Consider the following 18051-nt stretch of genomic DNA (forward strand, 5'->3'; position numbering starts at 1 on the left):
ATTTAAGTTAGCTTATGTTTTAAAAAATTAGCCGCATACTAAGCAATCATAAGCTTGATTGTTCTAGCTTTATGCATATTTCTAATAAAACTTGAAATAAATACATATTCTATAAATAAAAGAAAATTCCACCAAGTTCCACCTCAAATTCTGTTGTACACCCTAGGTAGTATACATAGTAAACTTTGGAAAATACCAGAGCAGCCTATGAAGAGAAGGACATATATATGCTGGCCTAGAATATGTAAGATTTTGTTTCTAAAGGAACCTATGATAGTAACATTCCCATTGCATTTATTAGCATAGAAAATCAACTGTTATATCCATTATTCTTTCATTAGCTAGAGAATCTGATTCCGTAGATTATTTTTGAAAGGGGACCATAGGACCACTAGTTAACGGGTAGAGTTTTTGTTTTACATATAAATTAGCATAAATCCCACTCTCGTCATGCCAAGTGTTGATGCCAAATCTTTTGGAACCATCTAGATCAGTGAACTGAGAACGGCATTTTCTGTGGACTATTGAATAATCATCTTGACAAGGATAATCCTATTGGGGAAGGGAGAAAAAGAAATAATATTGAGTAACCAAAATATATAAAAACAAGATATATTTTTAAAAGATGATCTTCAATATATTAATCCTATTTGATCCAAGTTTAATTTTCACACAATTAATTTAATATATCAAATTACAAATGCCTCAATGAAAAAATGGCTATTGCATTTATAAATACTTTAATTCTAAAAGAAACCACTAGTTCATAGTTGTTTTTTTATAAAACTAAAAAGACAAATTGTTTCACATTTAAAATTTTTGTAAACCATAAATACATGACACAAAGAACAATTTAAATGTTATGATCACCTACATTAAGACCAAAACACTTATAATTTAATAGTCATTCAACGCCTTTTAAAAGTTAATACAAATTATAATCATTCCAAAGAATAATATGTTGGGCTGTATCATTAGTTGCAATCAATAGTTGCTATCAAGTCATAAATGCTGAACTCAAAGATTCATTCTTCTGAGAAATTTACCCCAGGAATACCCAGAATAATGTTTAGGTATTTATCCTTTAAAGCACTTCACAGAAGCTTCTGTTGATAAAACAAGATATTCTCATTGACCATTTCCCAAAGAAAATATTGATTCTCTCAGATTACATCAAGAGTAATGGTAGACAAGGAACATTAAAGCCCTTGAGCTGATTATCTAATTTCTGCTTCAGATTGGTACTAATTTTAAAGTACTAACACAATATTGAAATCAAATCACCAGAGCTATAAAACAATGAAAGAACACCAAAACAGTTCTAATCTTAGATTGGCCTTATTGAAAATAATTGAAATTTTTAACCATATATTCAACCACAACAATAATTATAGAGGCAATGGATTTACTGAGTGTCTATTATGGGTTGGGCACAGTAGTTGAGTGTTTATATTTGTTAATCCATAGCAGAACTCCACCATAGGAATTATTACTCCCACTTTGAATATAAGAAAAGACAATTTGCTTAAAATCTCAGAAAAAGAGGATTTAAAGAATGTCAATATTAAGCAACTCAGCCAGGACTTCCAACTAACTAATTGTAAGATCCATTATCCCTCCAGGACCCTCATCAAATTTTCAATAATTAAGAGATGAAAAGACATAGAAATGACAAAATCCTACAAATATGTTATATCCATGTAACTTTCTATAGTTTGGGATTTTATTTTTCATAGTCAGGGTCTCATTTCTTTAGGGCTCGTCTGTTGAGTTTTGGTCCAGTAGAGGCTCTTTCAATGAGATTTGAGCGTTACTGGCCAAACCCGCCTGCTCACAGGGAGGCAGGATCTGCCCATTCCTAAACCAGCTTCCATCAAAATGAAGGGAGCTTCAAATGCAGGGTTGGTGTGTTCCTCTAGCATCTCCTAGGCAGACAGGATGATTTATTTTGATCAGGTGAGTGACAAGATTAAATGTGATGTTTTTTAAGAAAAGGATTCTGGCAGAAAGAAGGTACTGAAGACAGAGGTGGAAAGGATTGGATTCCTAACTCTGATTAGAATTAGAATAAGAACTCACATGTCATCAACTAATGTGGATAAACAAAATGTGGTCTATCCTCACAGTGAAATATTATTCGGCAACACAAGGAATAAAATACTGACAGATGCTGTAGCATAGATGAACCACGAAAATGTGCTAAGTGAAAGAAACTAAACAGAGACACACATTGTGCTATTCCTTCTATAGAATGTCCAAAATAGGTGCATCCACAGACACAGAAAGTAACTTTGCAGGAGACTAGGGGGAGGAGGAAAACAAGGAGAGCCTGTTAATGGGTACAGTGGCCAATTTTATGTATCAAGTTAACTAGATCACGGCTAAATCATCAACCATTTGGCTAAACATTATTTCTGAGTTATGTCTAGTGTGTCCAGATGAAATTAGCATTTGAGGCCGTGGACTCAGTAAAGCAGTTTGCTCTCCCCAATGTAGGTAGGTGGGTACCTTCCAATCCATTGAGGGCCTGAATGGAAGAAAAAGGCAGAGGAAATAAGAACTCAGTCCCTTCCTGCCTGATTGCTTGAGCTCCAACATTAATCTTATCCTATTCTCATGTTTCTCAGGCCTTCAGACAGGGACTGAATTCCACCACCAGCTTTCCTGGGTTTCCAGCTTATAGACAGCAGACTGTGGAACCTCTCAGCCTCCATATTGCATTAGCTAATTCCTTATAATAAATCTCTCTCTCTATATATATATATATAGATATATGTGTATATATATACGAAATATATATATTTTATAATCTTATAAAATTATTATAAAATTTATTATATTATATATTATATGTTATAATATATTATATTATATATTTATAATATTATAAATTATAAAATTTATTAATGAAATTTATAAATTTTATAATTTAATAATATGTATATAATTTATAATATATAAATATATCTCTATATATATACAAAAATATATTTCTTTTATAATTCTTAAAGGAAATAATTTATTTCTAATTAACTTTGTATGAAATCTTATACAATATTCAGACATTTTACAGATACTTTGATGAAAAACAACTGCTTGTTTCTACAGGTTTTTCATGAATTGGGAAAAGTAAACTAGTTTTCCTAACCTTTATCACTTACTGATATCATTCTTAGATCATTCTGGAAAAAAAAAAAAGAGGCAGGTTTGCCTTGTTTTACTGAATTAAAATAAATAAAGACAAAGAAAGTATGAAAGGCAGAAGTATGTGCTACCTTGTCCTAAGTACAGTTTCTGAGAGGATGGTGTCTGTGTTTACTTTCTGGTTTACTGTATCAGTTAATTTGATCTGAATTTCTGACCTGTGTGATTTGCCTTCTCTCTGAAGAACTTCTTTTAACATTTCCCGCAAGATAGGTGTACTGGTGACAAATTCCTTCATTTTTTGTTTATCTGAGAAAGTCTTTCTCCTTTACTTCTGAAGGATAACTTTACAGGATATCAAATTCTAGGTTGATGTCCCAAATTTTAGTCTGACATTCAAAGTGCTCCAAAATTCTCTTCTACTTTTCTTTTCAGACTTCATCCTATCTACTCTATCAAAATGTTTTATTCTAGCCAAATGGAAATATATACTGTTTTTTAAAAGTGCCCTCACACTTTTCACTTTGCATTATTGCTCACATTGTTGCCTTCACTTGGAACGCTCTTTTTCTTTCCCTCCACACCCCCTACCACCACCCTTCAAGATCCAGACAAATTCAGACAAGATCCAGATATTTCTTTCTGTAGAGAAACTTTATTAATACATACAGGGTTTCTTTGTAGGGGTGATGAAAATGTGAAATTGTGCTGATTATTGTGACTATGGATATACAAATATCACTGAATTGTACACTTTAAAATAATGAATTTTATGGCATGTGAATTATCTCAGTAAAGTTGTTACTTTTAAAAAGTAGATGGCAGAGGTGAACAATCCTGAAAACTAGTTAAGAGACTGTTTCCTATTAATACACAGAAAATTGAAACTGTCCCATTATCAGAGGTGCATTGGTAAACCAGCTCCCTGTCAAAATATCCCATACAATTTATTTGCAATATTTGCCAATTTCTGTGGTGGAAATATGGTTGACTTCAAGCTACCAAAGTGAGGTCAGTGAACAGAGTTGGGAAGACATGAACATAATCAGCATATGCAAACTTTAAGACATGACTCCAAACCACCCTAAATTTAATTCTCCCTTTTCTCATTGTGTGACAGCCATGTAATTTGGGTAAACTGAACTCATTCCAAACTGTAGGGACAGAATCTAACTGACCTATGACAATCACAATAATCCCACTCCTTTGTCAGTGACAGTGATTGACACAGTGTTGGGCATGTGTTTTGAGTTTGTCCAAACAAAGTAAAGCTCAAGACTTGTTCAGTGATTTGGAGGAAAGAAACTCTTTTTCCATTATTGGACACAAATGAGGAAGTATGTAGCCCAGATTGTTACTGGCGACCCTCTTACAACCAGTTTAGCATGAAACCAACACCATAAAAAGCAGATTTGAGAGTTGGTAAGAAGCATGATGACATTTGCTGTATCAATCCTTTCCTGAACCTGACTTTTCAAAAAACATGAACCAATAAACTGCTTTTATTGTCCAGCCTGACTTGAGTTGGGTTTTGTACAACCTACTAAAAGTATCCCAACTAATGCATACTTTAATAATCTGCAATGTTGGAACACTGAGGCACTAAGAATCAGAGAAAAAGAAAATGGGTCAAAACTAGGAAGCAGGACAAATATATATAGTAGGAATAAAGAGAAAACAATATATTTGTGACTAATCATATAATCAGGAATTAGAAGGACACAATATGAGACAGATGAACAAATAAAACAGGACAATATCTAACTAATAGGAACCTGAAAGGCATAATTATTATAAGAAGCAGAGCAAGTATGTTTTTCAAAGTTTAATACAAATGGCACAAAATAGAATAAAACAGTTACTCCATGGTTCGCCTTCAAGGACCTTAATATTGACTGCAGCTCAGACCCAAGGCCAAATTGAGATGATGGGAGTCTTGAAAAGGTAAGTAATTTGGTGTGCCACTCAAACCAAGTATACAGGGGGTAATCATTTCAAAATGATAAGTAGTTTTGCCCTTTCTGTGTGTAACCACTCATTTGCCCAAAGTGAGATCACAGTTTCTTTCAAAAAAAAAAAAAAAAGGCAACAAGAAAGCATCGTAATATTAGCTTCTAACATGCAAAATAGGATTTTTCAGCAAAATAATACCTTGCAATCCAACTCACAATCTTGAGGACTTTAGAATATCAATGTCCAACTGGAAGACCTCAGATCATAGAGTTCTTCCAATATGGAGGAAAAATATCCTCTGTATTAAGGCTTAGCCAAAAGTTGGAATGGATAGTGATAATACAAAGAGCCTTTTAGGGGAATTAGAGGAATGAGAAAATAAGGGAAAAGGGAAAAGCAGAACAGCAAAAAGAGCCAACATATTTCCCAATTTTCCCTTTTTAAGACTTTAGTCTTTCGGAGTCCCTCTGACCTGGCCAGAGAGAAGTGCATGAGATAAATGAGAGTAATAGTGGAAAGGCATAAAAAGTCCCCATCCCTCATGAGAACTCAAAATTAAGCATCTCAGGCTGCCCTTTCATTTGCCTGGAGTACAATCATACCCAGGCTGGTGGGGCAGCATCCTCAGGCAGAGGGAGACTCTGGGTCACTTCTGGCATCCTGTGGCAAGTTTGCAAGGGGGTTACTAACAGGAGCTTCAAAGCCAAACACTGGAACTGGGACTGGATGGGAGCCACAGAAATCTTCTGTGGGGTCTACAATATCTATAGGAGTAGAAACAAGGCTGTTATCCCAAGCAAGCCATCTAGGCTTCAATCTAACCCAGAGAAAAAGAGGAAAATAGAAAAAGACCTACAGTTCAATGTCGACAGACTATAGCCACCAATACTAACAAGGAAAAGAGCAGTCAGGTAAACTAGGGACATCATTCTAGAGACCAGAAGAAGCAGACAACAGCACACTCAAAAATCCTAACCTTGCCCTTTGGCATCAGAATGCTATGTCACATCCCCCTTTCCATATACCTGGACGTCATCTTAGAGAGAGTCATAGTTATTATTACTGTGTAACAGGTCAACTTATGGAGAGCAGTATAAAACAATACCCATATTAGATTTTGGGTCAGGAATTTGGAATGGTATAACAAAGACAGCATCCCTCTGCTGAACATTGAGGCTTCAGTGGAGAAGACTTGAAAGCTGTTAGTGACTTGAGGGTTGGGGTTAAAAACATCCCTCACTCCAGTTGGTGGTTAATATCAGCTGTCTGCTGAGACCTCGGTGGGGCTGTTGACTGGAACAACTATATAGGTCCCCTCCGTGGGCCTGCTTGGGCTTTCTCACATCATGGTGACTGGGTTCTGAGAATAACGATGGCACAGAGAGAACCAGGAGGAAGCTACGCTGCTTTTTATCACCTGGCCTCTGAAGTCACATAGCATACTTCTACTACAGTCCCAGTTCACCCAGCTCTAATGGAGATGATAAGGACTCTGCCTCTCAATGAGAAGAGTTTCAAAATAACATTGCAAAAGCATGTGGGATGATCACACATGCTGTACCCATTTGGGGAAAACATCAATCTGCCACATGAAGGCAGGCTGTGTTGGGGTTCTTAAGACTACCACTAGATTCAGTGATTTGCTAGGTGGACTCACAGAATTCAACATATAGTTGTATTTGTGGCTCTGATTTACTACAGCAAATGAATACTAAGCAAAATCAGCAAAGAGAAAAGGCACATGGGCTAAAGTCCAGAGGAAACCAGGTGCAAACTTCCAAGAGTCCTCTCCCAGTGAGTCACACAGAATGCACTAAAATTCTCCCACAAAGAACTGTGAAATGCTGTTTACTGGGGAACCTCATTAGAACCTCAGTGGCCAAGGTTTATCTTGGGGGCTGGTCTCAGAGGCACTCTTTGCCTTGCAATATCCAGACTCCCAGAAGTTTAAATGAACCATATTGTTTGCACAAATGGTTTAGGTACAGTGAGCCACTCTCCCTAATGAGAGTGACTCCCTAAAACTAAAAGTCTCATTCCTCTAATTCCCCAAAAGTCAAGTTTCTAGATGCCAGCCAAGGGCCAACTTTGCTAGCAGGCTTTTTAACAGGTAACAGTTTCAGTTCTACTATAAATTTAAATTATGGAATCAGACTAAGCTGTAAATGGATGGAGGGGTTAGTGTTTTTCTGCTGCTGATAGGCTCAGTAAGAAGGCCAGTTATCAGACAATTTTCCTCTGCATACATGAGTTGCAGACAGTTGTTGTATTCCCATACCCTAACATAATATTTACATGTCTGTTCAATATTTATTTAGTGGGAGTGGGATGAAATGTTTGGAAATTGTCTATAGAAACAGATGTGTAAATCACCACATGTTGTTGGCTAGCTTACTGTTCTGGTACTACACAGACCCTGAGTGCTGACAACCTTTATTTAAGATAGAATAATCACTATGAGCTTTCTCTGAGCCATTCAGGTAGATGAGGATCACAGGAAAAAAAATTGTCTGAGGTGTGGAATGGGTGGGTATCAGTATACAATGGCTTACGTAGAGCCAGACTGAAAGAGACATTTCACAGGAAGAACTTTGAGTACTGAGTAGGCCAACTGGGGATAAAGAAGCAAAGATGATCCACAGTTCAAATCTGGATGGCTGGGAGAGTTCGAAAACCACAAAAAGGAATAAGACATGGAGATGGGAGAGGATTTGTTTTAGGAGAGAAATGATGAGTCACATTTTAGACATTTTTAATGTGATATGACATCAGTACAAAATTATTATTTGTAAGGTGGTACTGTGGTATAGATGATCTGCAGAGAGGTCAGTGCTCTTTGCACAATGGTAGTCATTAACAGGGGAAAAATATCTATAAAGAACAGTATTGGCGTTTCACTGCATATGTATCTTTGGGATAAATCCCCAGCAGTGCAATTGCTGGGTCATAGGGCAGATCTACTTTTAACTCTTTGAGGAACCTCCACACAGTTTTCCAGAGTGGCTGTGTCAGTTCACATTCCCACCAACAGTGCAAGAGGGTTCCCCTTTCTCCACATCCTCTCCAACATTTGTTGTTTCCTGTCTTGTTAATTTTCCCCATTCTCACTGGTATGAGGTGGTATCTCATTGTGGTTTTGATTTGTATTTCCCTGATGGCCAGTGATGCGGAGCATTTTCTCATGTGCTTGTTGGCCATGCCTGCACCCTGATGTTTATAGCAGCAATGTCCACAATAGCCAAACTGTGGAAGGAGCCTCGGTGTCCATCAAAAGATGAATGGATAAAGAAGATGTGGTCTATGTATACATTGGAATATTACTCAGCCATTAGAAATGACAAATACCCACCATTTGCTTTGATGTGGATGGAACTGGAGGGTACTATGCTGAGTGAAATAAGTCAATCAGAGAAGGACAAACATTATATGGTCTCATTCGTTTGGGGAATATAAAAAATAGTGAAAGGGAATAAAGGGGAAAGGAGAAAAAATAAGTGGGAAATATCAGAAAGGGAGACAGAACATGAGAGACTCCTAACTCTGGGAAACGAACAAGGGGTGGTGGAAAGGGAGGTGGGGGGGGTGACTGGGTGACGGGCACTGAGTGGGGCACTTGATGGGATGAGCACTGGGTGTTATGCTATATGTTGGCAAATTGAGCTCCAATTAAAAAAAAATGTCAAAAAAAAGAACAGTATTGGCATCATGGATGATATTTGAATACAAACTGTGAATTACAAAATTATACTGCCTCAATTATACCTAAGGTTGAAAACATTACCATAGCTACGTATCCTTGTTCTTAGGAAATACACACTGAATTGTTTATAGGCAAAGGGGCTCAATGTCTCAAGCCTACTCTCAAATGGCAAACAATTTGTGACTCTGGGTAAAGATTATATGGGAGCTCTTTGTGCCATTCTTGCAACTTTCTTGTAAGTTTGAAATTACCTAAAATAAGTTACCCTCAAAAGGTGATGGTTGAGGAGCCATGGGAGTGGATGAATTCTCAGAGATTGCATAAAAAAGAAAGCACAGAGTTCTGGATCCTAAGTCTTGTAGACACTCATAGTTGGGTCCATAAAGAAGCCATGGAGGACAGAGAAGGAGAGATACGAAGTGGGCAATGTCATAGATTCTGAAGGTAGAGGGACAAGGAGGAATGCAGAGGTAGCCAACAAGTGTCCACTTCCAGAGAAACATCATAGAGGGCAAGAACTCATAAAACACAAACAATAATGCTGTTTCAGAGAAACATAGAGGAAGTCGAATGAAACATCCTGCTAAAGACAGAAAAAGAGTGTCAGAGAAAGATACGCTGAGGGAAAACAGGCCCTGTAGAAATATGAAGCACTGAAGATGCAGCAAGAGAATCACCATGGAAAAAAATCTGCCTTAAGATGAAGAAAGCTTTCTTTCTTCTTTTTTCTTTCTTCTTTTAAAACAAATCATGGAAAGACATGTTCAGGATGTTACAGGAAGGTCCTCTTGGTGACTGGGGCCCCCCTCCCACTTGACCTTCTCTCATTATGGAAGGATAAACAGCATGTGGTTTTGCCACCTAGATCAATAAAAGCTATCAGCATATCTTTAAGAAGCAGATATCTTATTCCTAGACCCCAATCCCCTCCCCACCCCCATCACCCCCTGAGTACTATATTCTTACTCTGAGCACTCTTATCTCCAGAACTTTCTTTGGAATAAAATAGCATTACTGTTTCTTAGTCAACTGGATACTCAGTCCTCACCCAGCTTTGGTTATACTTAGTCTTATTTGATTTCATCTAATTTCTTTGGGATCTTTTGTTCTTTATAGTTTTATTTTTCAAGGTCATTTTCAGTTTTCAGCCTGCTTTCTGGAACATCAGTAACTCTGCCTAATTTAATATCATATAATAATTTGAAAGCATCATCTCAATTTCTTCATCCAGATCATCCATAAAAATGCATAATGTGTTATGTTTCCTGGCCAGATCAGTCACTGTGAACTAACCTTGTGTCCATTATTATAGATAACTATTAGCCACCTGGCATTTATACAGCAAAGACCATTCTTCCCTAGCATGGCTGTAAGTAGCTCATTTGGGATACTCCATATAGTCTTAAAAAGGTATATGAGGCAGCAAAGCTTATTTATGTGAATGTCACATTGGATGGAGTAGAAGTAAATAAATATAGAGGTAGATTACTGTGATATTTCATTATTTTCAGTATACATAATGTATAAAATTCTTTAGCTGTTACATGCACTTGACTGAAGACCTGTCATCTCCTAATAAGGCTGCCTCTCATACACACATGCAGAATGATGTGGGAGGAAAAGAACAATTTCTATACAGCCAAATCTACTTTACCAACCCTAGGGATCATGGAGGATAGGCATTTCAGACATTCACTTCCTCCCTACTTTAAAAATGATTTCATTTCTATTAGATATTTTCTTCTCTCAGTGATTCCATTACAGACTTAAGAGTAACTGGCAAATGTAGCTATAACAAACATATTACTAGTGGGATATATTTTTGTTATGTATCTACAAAACATTTACACTCCCTTTTTATTTGATAAAATTTTACAAAGGAAAAGTATTTGTAACCAGTAGAGGTATTCAACTAAAGAAACATAGTCATAGGAAGTAACAAGGAAGGTTAGGCTGTGGGTATAAATATAAATATATACCATTAATATGTTTGGTCATCATAAAGAAAAATATGGAGATGTATATGAATAACCATATCACAAACCAAGCTGAATTTAAACAATATCAGACAAACTACACAATACAGTATTAAACTTTAGCTACCGACACATTTTTCTTTTTTATACATGAATTTTGATTGGTCCTATCACTTTAATCATAGAAAAAATAAATATCATTTTTCTTATTCCTTAGTCTACATTATGCAAGGGCAATTGCCCCTATTTCATACTTATAATGGTATTGTTAGTTATAAATTTGAGGCCCAATGTTCTCAATTTTTACATTTTTTTCTTCTCTACAGAAGTCATATATGTTCGCTATAGAAGTTAAACCTAATTAAAAGAAAGAAATTAGAACTAAGCTTTTATGGCTTGACCCAGAAACAAAAGAAAATCAGTTACTTAGCTTCAGAAGGCAATATAAAATGAAAGCATAGTTTTAGAGAAAACAGAGTGCTTTCTACTAAAAGGACACAACACAGAACAATACTTGAAAATCTGAGTTTCCTAAGAATTAAGATCACAATTTCTCAACTGTTGGTGATATATGAGGTTATCAGGAGTTAAAATACACTCCCTAATTTTTAAGTAGATTCAAATTAAATGTTTGCTAAAGTCCTTCATCAAAAACATTATGCAATCATAAATAAATACTAGTAGGATGGGACAGGATCAATGAGAAAGAATCAAATCACCTCAAATACTTAATAGTAAAATCTGAGAGCCACAATGCTCATAAAGATGATTATTTCTATATTGTTGAGAGTTCTCCAGAGAGACAGAACCAATAGGAGATAGATAGACAAATGGATACATGGGATACATGGATAGATAGATAGATAGATAGATAGATAGATAGATAGATAGATAGAGACGCTTGAGTGGCTCAGTGGTTGAGCGTCTGTCTTTGGCTCAGGGCGTGATCCCAGGGTCCTGGGATCGAGTCCCACATCAGGCTTCCCACTGAGAGCCTGCTTCTCCCTCTGCCTGTGTCTCTGCCTCTCTCAGAAATAAATAAATAAAATCTTAAAAAAAAGATAGAGAGATACATACATATATACATACATACATACAAAGAATATCTACTTATCTATCTATCATATCTATCTCCTATTCTATTTTCTATATGTTTGGGACAAGAGTTGACCCTTGAACAATATGGGTCTGAACTGTGCAGGTCTATTTATAGACAGATTTTTAAAAAATAAATATAGTACAGTACTGTAAATATATTTTCTCTTCCTTATGATTTTCTTAATTGCATTCTCTTTTTTCTAGCTTACTTTATTATAATAATACAGTATATAATACACATAACAAAATGTGTGTCAATCAACTGTTTGTGTTATCATTGAGGCTTCTGTTCAACAGTAGTAGTTAAATTTTGGGTGAGTCAAAAATTGTATGTGGAAAAAAAAATTGTATGTGGATTTTTGACTGCGTGGGGGGGGTCAGTGCCCCTAATTCCCACATTATTCAAGGATGAACTCTGTATATATGAGTATGTGTGTGTGTGTGTGTGTGTGTGTGTGTATGTGTGTTGACAGAGAGAAAGAGATCCTTCCTTCCTTCCTTCCTTCCTTCCTTCCTTCCTTCCTTCCTTTTCTCTTACCTACTAGCAACTATATATTCCCCTCAATAAGCAAATGCTCTTGTATCCCAACCTGTGGGATGTGAGAAGCTGTGAAGCCCTGTGGAGCTATATAAGCAAATGCCAGCATGTCCTAAAATTGCCACTGGGGCCTAGGAAATGTAGTCCCTTAATGATGGCAGAACACCATAAGACTCAGAACCAGAACTGTTTTGCCCATAAGGTACAAAATCATTCTATGTGTATATGTATAAAGTCAGCACACACATATAACACAAAATGCAATCTTTCAGGCCTTGTTTTAAATTGAAGAAAGCCACCATTTCTTTCTGAGCCCAAGTAATAGAGGGCTTTTCCTGTTGTTGGCTAACAGCTATATATTAGAACACCCTGACATAAACCAAAAAAATATTAGGGAGAGCCCCATGAGCCCTTCTCTCTTCTCTAAATTCACCTCCCACCCCCTACTTCATTTGCAGAATAATCTAAAACTCTTTCTTATTTTGGTCAACAGTCAATATAATAAGATAAACAAGAATATTCAGCAAATGGCCATTATTCTTTGTTCAGTAGATACTGAATTAGAACATTAATAGGACAAAAAAGAGAAAATTAAACAATAGATATGTTAAGATTCAAGGCAAATTCTAAAATAAAAGTCATAAAAAACACATCATTGAACCTGGGACATTATCTAGTTAAAACACTACACTCTTGTTCTGGACTAAATGCTTATATGAGATTATTCCATGTGGCCAATTTAGATGGTACAGCTTTGCAAGTTATTATTTTGTTGTTGTTGTTGTTGTTGTTGTTGTTGTTGTTGTTATGTTTTTCAAAGAGAACCTGAAAAAGAAAAGGACTGTATATGGAGTGAAATTATGGAAGATCATGGGGGTACAGAATGGAGCAAAGATACAAAGAGAAGATTTTGAAAAGAAGAGGGAACCAAAGCTAATTCAGTTCAGAGAAGTGATACTTCCTACAGAACCCCCAAACTGTTTTATTTTTTTTTTAATTTTATTTTTTGTAATAATGAATTTATTTTTTATTGGTGTTCAATTTGCCAACATACAGAATAACACCCAGTGCTCATCCCGTCAAATGCCCCCCTCAGTGCCCGCCACCTAGTCACCCCCACCCTCCTCCCCTTCCACCATCCCTAGTTCTCAACCTGTTTTAGATTCACTTTCTGTCTCAGTTTTGGGATGTTTTCAGCAAGTCATTCTTTCCCTCCTCTTCTTTTTAAGGGCCCTGGTCGACATCCCTTCCCAGGAAGGAAAAAACTAAAGGCAATTCCAGCCTTTGGGGTATTCCTGCATGTGAATGAGCCTAACTGAACAATAAAAGGCTCTTAAAAATGCTGTCCAGGGATCCCTGGGTGGCGCAGCGGTTTGGCGCCTGCCTTTGGCCCAGGGCGCGATCCTGGAGACCCGGGATCGAGTCCCACATCGGGCTCCTGGTACATGGAGCCTGCTTCTCCCTCTGCCTGTGTCTCTGCCTCTCTCTCTCTCTCTCTGTGTGTGACTATCATAAATAAATAAAAAAAAAGTTAAAAAAAAAAATGCTGTCCACCTCTGACTCCTAGCCAAGGTGCATTCTGGTCTTGAATGATATTCAAAGTATTTACCAATCAGTACAGTCACTCAGACTGAGCAACTCCTAGAGGCAACTTATCAGGCAAGTATTAAACTTCCAGAAGTTCCAGATTGGGCCCACTCAACCATGAAGCACAGGAAGCCTAGGGCATAGAGCCCACAGTACTTTTGGGGACTCACAAAAATGCTTTCATTTCTTTTAAAATCAGAATTTTCAGGATGCATCTAGTGTGAAAGTACTTAGTGCCACTAAATTCTACACTAAATGAAGGTCGAATTGTAAATTTTATATTATGTATATTTAACCATAATAAAAAATGCAGATGCTGTTTTGAAAAACTAACTCTATTAAATGGTAGCAACTCATAGCTAAGCCAGGAAATGTTGTGAGCCATTTAATATTCATAGACATCTTAGGGCAGGAACTGATGGCAGCTATTTTACAGAAAGTTTTGCTTAAAATAAGGTACATACAAAACTCCAAAAGTACTTCCCAGAAAAAAAAAATGAGTATTGTATGCTTTAATTTTGTGTAATAACACCCATTATTGAATACTACATCTGAAACGAATGAAATACTCTATGTTGGCTAATTGAATTTAAATAAAATTTTTAAAAACACCCATTCGTACATTGATAATAATTTCAAGAGGGTTAATAATAACATGGTCATAGAACACGGCCGTAAAATACAATAATATAGTAATAAATAGGCAAGAAAACAAATGGCCTAAGAAATATATTTCTTTAATACACTTTTAAATCCACCCCCTGCCACCAAAAGTAAATATGATCCAACTTGGATTATATTGGTCTTTTGACCAATGCAGTTGTACAACCTATATTGTTTTGTTTTAATGGAAGAAGGAGCCCATGATGGCAAAAATCCCAGGGTCCAGGAAGTCACAATGCAGTCCTGGGTCCTAGGAGACTAGGCAAGGGGCCAGGGCCACTCAGGAAGTAGGATTCTGGGGAACTCAAAGTGAGAGAAAATTTCCCATCAGCACAGAAATATAGTATTTTAAAAATACTATAACTGTACCAGTGCATTGAGCCCCAGTGCTAGGACAGGTCAATCCTGCTTTTGCAGAGAATAATGTTAAATACATACAGCCCCTCATCATACCTACTGTGCAACATGGCAGGGATTCCTCAAAGTTAGTTTGGAATGCATGCCAACTTTAAAACATAATTCTCTATTAAAAACTTCCTCAGCTTTCTGTCTCTGAGTGAACTAAGATATAGAACATTCTGGGGGTTCAAGCTACCCCTATGTCTGGAAAGATAATTCAACAAGCTGCTCTACATAGGAAAATAAAATGGTACCTCACTCTTGATAATGACCAATCAGATGTACCCAAATGGCAGCTGCATGACTGGGAAGAGCTGTTAAACTCCAAAATGCTCCCACTGAGAGCTTGGTCATTTGATTGATTCAGTCCTTGGCATTACCTTTCTTTCCTGCTGTCCTGTAGGTTGATTTCCAACAGCCTTATTTACAGTACAGCCAACACTCTGGCTTACCATTTTTTTCATCCTCTCAAGTCAATGGCTTTGATTCCATTATAGAAATTCAGTCCCATGTCCACATCCTGGGTTCTATCATTCCCCAGAATTGTTCTACATCTGAAATTCCAATAAATTCCCATATATCTCCTTTGCTCATTACGTCTAATTCTTCCAGCTCTCACACCTCTTTACTATTGCCATGCTTGGGTTTTTTTTTTTTTTTCTCAACATTCTCATACCTTTGACTCTTCAACTTCCTGAGTTTGCTTTCTGCCTGAATTAATTCTTTTCCTTACTCATCCTGAGTGTGTCAGTCAAGTCTCCATCATTAAACTCAGCTCACTTGTCCCTTCTCCCAAAAGTTTATGTATCCTTTAAACAGGCAGCCTTGGACCAATTGTCTAATGTACCCTCTCTCTAACTTTTCCTCATTTTGGTTATTTGAGATAAGGATGGGGAAGCTTTTAAGAGAAGGTATCTTGAGGAGGGGCAAGACGATGGAAGAGTAGGGTCCCCAAATCACCTGTCCCCAACAAATTACCTAGATAACCTTCAAATCATCCTGAAAATCTACGAATTTGGCCTGAGATTTAAAGAGAGACCAGCTGGAATGCTACAGTGAGAAGGGTTCGCGCTTCTATCAAGGTAGGAAGACGGGAAAAAAGAAATAAAGACACAAAAGGCCTCCAAGGGGGAGGGGCCCCACGAGGAGCCAGGCTGAGGCCAGAGCGAGTGTCCCCAGCACAGGAGAGCCCCGTCCCGGAGGAGCAGGAGCTGCACCATCTTCCCGGGCGGAAAGGGGCTCGCAGGGAGTTGGAGCAGGACCCGGGAGGGCGGGGATGCCCTCAGGCTCCCTGGGACACTAACAGGCACCTGCGCCCCGGGGACAGTGCGCCGAGCTCCCTAAGGGCTGCAGCGCACGGCGGGGCCCGGAGCAGCTCGGAGGGGCTCGGGCGGCGGCTCCGCGGAGGGGGCTGCGGGGCGGGAGCGCGAATCCAACAGCGCAGGCCCCAGAGCACAGGGCGGGACACAGCCCAGGATCCGGCCTCCCCCGGGACAGGCAGAGGCTGGGAGGGCCCAGGACAGCAAGGACGCTCCTGCCCCGAGCTGAGCAGATCAGCGGCCCCGCCCCGGAGCCTCCAGGCCCTGCAGACGGAGAGCCCCGGAGCTACTGCGGGGGCTGACTCCAGGGTCCCAGAGCTGCCCCCGCCACTGTGGCTTCCTCCCGGGGCCTCACGGGGTGAACACCCCCCACTGAGCCCTGCACTAGGCAGGGGCAGAGCAGCTCCCCCAAGTGCTAACACATGAAAATCAGCACAGCAGGCTGATTTTCCCCCAGAAGACCAGCTGGACGGACCAGTTCCAGGGGAAGTTAAGGGACTCAAACTATACAGAATCAGAAGATACTCCTCCGTGGTTTTGTTGTTGTTGTTGTTGCTGTTTTGTTTTTTTGCTTTTTGATTTGTTTCCTTCCCCCACCCTTTTTTCCCCTTTCTTTTTCTTCTCTTTTTTCTTTTTTTCTTCCTTTTTTCTTTTTTTTTTCTCTTTTCTTTCCTTCTTTCTCTCCTCTCTTTTTCTCCTTTTCCCAATACAACTTGCTTTTGGCCACTTTGCACTGAACAAAATGACTAGAAGGAAAACCTCACCTCAAAAGAAAGAATCAGAAACAGTCCTCTCTCCCACAGAGTTACAAAATCTGGATTACAATTCAATGTCAGAAAGCCAATTCAGAAGCACTATTTTACAGCTACTGGTGGCTCTAGAAAAAAGCATAAAGGACTCAAGAGACTTCATGACTGCAGAATTTAGAGCTAATCAGGAAGAAATTAAAAGTCAATTGAATGAGATGCAATCCAAACTAGAAGTCCTAACGATGAGGGTTAACGAGGTGGAAGAACGAGTGAGTGACATAGAAGACAAGTTGATGGCCAATAGGGAAACTGAGGAAAAAAGAGACAAACAATTAAAAGACCATGAAGATAGATTAAGGGAAATAAACGACAGCCTGAGAAAAACCTACGTTTAATTGGGGTTGCCGAGGGTGCAGAAAGGGACAGAGGGCGCCCTCTGTATTTGAACAAATCCTAGCTAAAAACTTCCTAATATGGGAAGGGAAACAGGCATTCAGATCCAGGAAATAGAGAGATCCCCCCCTAAAATCAATAAAAACCGTTCAACACCTCGACATTTAATAGTTAAGCTTGCAAAATCCAAAGATAAAGAGAAGATCCTTAAAGCAGCAAGGGACAAGAAATCCCTGACTTTTATGGGGAGGAGTATTAGAGTAACAGCAGACCTCTTCACAGGGACCTGGCAGGCCATAAAGGGCTGGCAGGATATATTCAGGGTCCTAAATGAGAAGAACATGCAACCAAGAATACTTTATCCAGCAAGGCTCTCGTTCAAAATGGAAGGAGAGATAAAGAGCTTCCAAGACAGGCAGGAACTGAAAGAATATGTGACCACCAAACCAGCTCTGCAAGAAATTTTAAGGGGGACTCTTAAAATTCCCCTTTAAGAAGAAGTTCAGTGGAACAATCCACAAAAACAAGGACT

The 18051-nt window shown here is 38.3% G+C and overlaps 1 protein-coding gene across 1 annotated transcript in view; it reads right to left on the minus strand.

The window, feature by feature from the left end:
- Positions 1-363: 363 nt before the first annotated feature.
- C2H9orf135 (chromosome 2 C9orf135 homolog) overlaps positions 364-18051 on the minus strand; it is an 88741-nt gene continuing 71053 nt past the window's right edge. The window contains exon 6 of the mRNA XM_041733432.1: positions 364-552. Coding sequence (XP_041589366.1) covers positions 364-552 — 189 coding nt within the window. The remainder of the gene's footprint in view (positions 553-18051) is intronic.

Source organism: Vulpes lagopus, chromosome 2 (assembly GCF_018345385.1).
Source record: "Vulpes lagopus strain Blue_001 chromosome 2, ASM1834538v1, whole genome shotgun sequence".
Taxonomy (NCBI): Eukaryota; Metazoa; Chordata; class Mammalia; order Carnivora; family Canidae; genus Vulpes; species Vulpes lagopus.